The 4,705-nt window shown below is 49.4% G+C and overlaps 1 protein-coding gene across 1 annotated transcript in view; it reads right to left on the minus strand.

Moving 5' to 3' along the window:
- RRAS (related RAS viral (r-ras) oncogene homolog) overlaps positions 1-4,702 on the minus strand; it is a gene marked incomplete at its 5' end in the record, with an annotated part of 9,582 nt that extends 4,880 nt beyond the window's left edge. The window contains 3 exons of the mRNA XM_015408501.1: positions 142-244; positions 3,926-4,013; positions 4,658-4,702. Of these exons, the coding sequence (XP_015263987.1) occupies positions 142-244; positions 3,926-4,013; positions 4,658-4,702 (236 nt within the window). The remainder of the gene's footprint in view (positions 1-141; positions 245-3,925; positions 4,014-4,657) is intronic.
- Positions 4,703-4,705: the final 3 nt, after the last annotated feature.

A 4,705-nucleotide genomic window follows, 5' to 3' on the forward strand; every position in this document is an offset into this window, starting at 1 on the left:
ACAAAGTGTCCCTCACCCCCCCCCCCCACTCCCTAGAAAGCTCCTTCCCACCCCACGCCAGTGAGAGGAAAAGGACCTGGCAACCCTGTTCACATTATTTGCTTTAAGGTTCCTTTTCTGGCCCGTTTCGATGCCTCTTACCTGCCACGATCATTGATGGCATAGATGAGAAGAAAGCCTTCCCCTGTGCGCATATATTGTTCTCGCATGGCCCCAAATTCTTCCTGTCCTGCAGTATCCAAAACTGGCAAGAGAAGCAGAAAAGTGGAGAGGAAGAAAAGTACTGAAGAACTCAACACAGTGGCTATAGAGGAAGTGATACAGTGCAGTGGCTAAGAGTGCAAACTGGCAAGTCCCTGGTTGAAATCTCACCTCAGCCGCAAACTCACCTGAACTTGCCTTAGACCCGTGGTTCTCAAACTGTGGGTCAGCCCCCCCAAAGTGGGCCTGACTCATTTCCAGGGTTCTCGAGAGGCCAGGAAGGAGGAGGAAGAACAGGGCAGGCCAGGAGAGGAAGTTGTGGGAGGCTTGATCGCAGACTTGAGCTTCAGAATGTAAGACATGCCCTGCTGGATCAGACTGGTAGTTCGCCTAGTCCAGGGGTCCCCAACCTTTTTCAGGCTGCAGGTACCTTTGGGATTCTGACAGAGTGTGGTAGGCGCAGCCACAAAATGGCTGCTACAAAATGGCTGCCACAGGAGGCGGAGCCAGCCACAAAATGGCTGTTTCAGCTTACTTTCAGACACACAGTGAAGATCTGCGTGCTGTGGTGGCACCGTTTTAAAAACATTTTTTTAAAAATATGCACAGCCAATCAAATCTCCAAGGGCAACTCAGAAGCCCTGCTGGGCAAAAGATCTACCTGGCACCATCCACTTTCTAAAATCACTTGGCAGGCACCAGGGAAGGTGTCAGCCAGGTGCCATGGTGCCAGTGGGCACCATGTTGACGACCCCTGGTCTAGTCCAGTATCCTGCCTCATCCTGCAGAGAATCAGCTGCCCTAGGGGTTTGCCTCCTATACAATGTATAAAATGGCTGTGAAATACAGCCTGCTGCTCAGTGGTGCTATATATTTAGAAGTAGAAAAAAATAAAAATAAAATATAAACTGGTCCAGTATTAAAAAGAGAGGCAGGAAGCTTTTTCTTCCTCTTCCACAATACTAGAACTTGGAGGCACTCTATGAAGTTGACGGGCAATAGATTTAGGAAGGGTAAAAGGAATTACTTCTTTATTCAACAAGTAATTAAATTGTGAAGTTCGCTGCAGTGGCCACGTACTTAGATGGTTTTTAGAGGGTGTTAGACAAATCGATGGAGGAAAAGTCCATCAATGGCCACTAGCCACAATGACGAAAGGGAACCTCTATAGTCAGAGGCAGCAAATCTCTGACATCAAAGGCTAGAAGGCAACATGGAGGAAGAGCCTGGCTTCTCTGCCTTGTTTGTTTGTCCTTCTAGGGCAACGGTTTGGCCACTACATGAAGCAGGATGCCAGGCTCGAGGGACCACTGGTCTGATCCTGCAGGGCCCTTCTTATGTTCTTGTGCGAGTGGGTCCCAAAAAGCACAGTAAGTTTAGAAATGGGTCTCACTTGAAAAATTGGAGAACCACTACCTTAGGCAAACCTCACTCAAAATCTGCCCCTCACCTGCAGTAATAGTGAACCACCTTACAGGTTTGCCGTAAGGAACGCCACGCTAATTTGTGAACAGTTATTTATATTATTTCCACAATTTATTTATATTATTTCTACCGTTCTCAAAACAGGCTCCAAGCTTTGAACATTCAAAAAGTAGTCTATGGCCCCGGTCACACGGCAAAGTTGCCGCGGGAGAGGCATGATAATCCGCGGGAGAGATGGTGGGCGGATTATCCGGGCGCGATCACACCCCAACATCTGGGAAGTGGAGCGCACCCGTGGCTTACCGCCGACAATGCGAGTTAAAAAAACTAGTACCTCCAAGGTACTAGTAAACGCTTGCCACGGGCCGCCTCCAGACCCCCGTGGTGTGATCGCACCGGCGTGCGGCATTCCCCTCCGGTCCCTCGTTTACCTGCCAGCGCCGAGGGAAGGACCGGTTGTGTGCCGCCGGCAAGTCTGATTGCATAATCGCGGATCAAACTGCGCCGGGGCAATTAGCCACGCCCCCCCCCCCCCCGCAATATCCGGCCCGTGTGACCGGGGCCTATAAATACTATTATATCCACCTCTAACTTTACTAACACAGGTAATAGAGCTTCACTGTACCAAAATGGTTCAGAAAGATACCTGGATAAAGGGTTAGGGAGTGTGGTCTATACTACTGTGTATATTTCGTATTGTCTGATGTAAGTAGGATCCTAGTATGAAATCTTGGCAACATTTTATATGTCACGTTAATGTTTATGCTTTTGTTTCAGTTCTGTTTTCAGATTACTGGTAGGTTCCCAATTTCTTTGATCCAAATCCTATTGCACTATCTGTTGGATGTCCCATCCCGCTGATTGTACTGACCTACACTGTGTAGTCTACCTTCAGTTTCAGTAAGAAAGGCAGACTACAAACACCATTAATAACAAATCAGCGTTCTGGCAGTCACCATCAAATCCTTATCCGCTTACAGTTACTTCCCTTTACCATGTACACCCAAATTCCCACTAGCTGCCTTTCTTTAGGACTCTCCAGAACCGACAAGTCCTCCCCGAAATTCCACCTTCAGTTTTACATTCCGTCCTTTCAGATCATCCAGTTCCTATAGATGCTTCCCCTGAGATCTCCTGTCTTGGTCCAGCCACACAAGCAATCGCCTTCCCCTTGCTTTCACTCTCCGGTTCTCAGTACAAAAAAATACCCCCTTTGTTCTACAAATGGCACAGCCTTCACCTCCAAAAGGAGGGCCATGCAGGAGGGAAGAGAGAGCATAGAGTCAGAACTGTGACATTTGCAATGCCACCCTGTGCAGAGTTATGCCCAGGGCTATTTTTGGGCAGGAACGCACAGGAACGGAGTTCCTGCAGGCTCCCAAGTTGGCCACAGCCAGCAGGAACTCATTAGCATAATAGGCCACACCCAACAGCAGAAACTCATTAGGATTGGCTACATTAGGGGTGTATGGCATAACATGCAAAGGAGTTCCTGCTACAAAAAAGCCCTGGGTTTTGACAACAAACAAGGTAAACAGAATAAGAAGCAAAAGGTGGGTGTGGCTGGATAACCACACTTCTGGTAACGTGGGGGTGCGTCCTAATGTGCTAATGAGCTGTGCTGTCAGGGGTGTGGCCTAATATGCTAATATGTTTCTGGTGCTGGGTGTGGCCTATTATGCTAATGAGTTCCTGCTGGGCTTTTTCTACAAAAAGAGCCCTGGATGCCCTTGTAACTGCATTGACTTCGATGGATTTAGAAGGGTGTAACTTGGTCTAGTATGGCACTTTTAGTTGATCAATCAACCCATTTTGATCCGTTACAAAGGATCCACCAATTAATTAGAAAACAACATTTTTTAAAAAGTGTAGCATAGGAACATATAAAAATTGCTCTGGTAAGCGCCCTCTCTTAGTAGAGGCCTTCCCTCCTGCGTGAGCCGCGTACAGAGAAGGCCTCTTCCAAAATCTAAGGACTGATACCCTTTTCCTTAGAATTTTTTTCCCCTTACAGACAAATGCATTCAGATTTAATCAACTGATGTGACAGACTAGACTAGAAACCATTCCATTAACCAATGGATCCCTCACTTGGCCGATAACCTTTGTAACGGCACCGCCTCCCATTACATTTGGGATCATGGCACAATATACGTCCCCGGAGGGCCCGATCGTCAGGCACCACGATCCTGTTTGCCAAGCTCCTACCCGCCCCACCCCGTGCGAGCCACTTCCGGAACACCTGAACACTTTTTTTGTAAAAAGAGGCACACCTTCCTCCCCCAATCCCAATACTCACTGTCTAGCCGGGTTTGAGTGCCATCGATGTTGCAGATTTTTGTGTATGAATCCTCAATTGTGGGGTCATAGTCAGAGACAAAGTATGACTGGAAAGAGGAGAGCGGGAGAGAGGACGCTGAGGAAAGAAACAAACCCCTCTGTCCTAGAACCCAGACCCCCGGCTGCTTTTTCACCTCCTAAGAAGAACGTGTCTGGCTGAATCAGACCAAAGGTCTAGCTAGCTTAGTATCCTGTTTCCGAGAGTGGACAGCAGAGGGATGCCCTCACTATGGTCAGGACATCGCCTGTTGATCGCCCACAATCACACCAGGCTCCCTCCCTCCGCTCCACTGGGTTTGGCAGAATCCTCTCCGAACAGCAAGACCCAGTTTAATGATTCGACTGCACCGCAACCCCACCCTTTTCCTTCCAGCCCTGTCTCTTTGGGGGAAACCACGGGGTGGAACCACCGAGTCTCCCCCAAGGTTGTTCAAGAAAGGCAGCGATCTTTTGCACGCTGCCTTGGGAATGTCCTAAGTAAACACGGCGGAAGTGAAGTCCCAGTTTTGAAAAGTTCTATCGCAGCCCAGGATCGTGCCTGTAAGTTTTGTGTTGTTACGCACACGCACACGCCGCCGCCCTATCACGGGAGCCCCAATCCCGGTCAGGAACCGCCGCCCACAGCCCCAGCCTTGGGGAATCGGCCCCGCTCGCCCGCCCTCCCCTCCCCTCCCCTCCCGCCGGGCTCCACCTGGATGAACTGGATGGTCAGGGCGCTCTTGCCCACGCCGCCTCCCCC

The sequence above is a fragment of the Gekko japonicus genome, unplaced genomic scaffold (assembly GCF_001447785.1).
Source record: "Gekko japonicus isolate JY-2015 unplaced genomic scaffold, Gekko_japonicus_V1.1 scaffold1039, whole genome shotgun sequence".
Lineage (NCBI taxonomy): Eukaryota > Metazoa > Chordata > Lepidosauria > Squamata > Gekkonidae > Gekko > Gekko japonicus.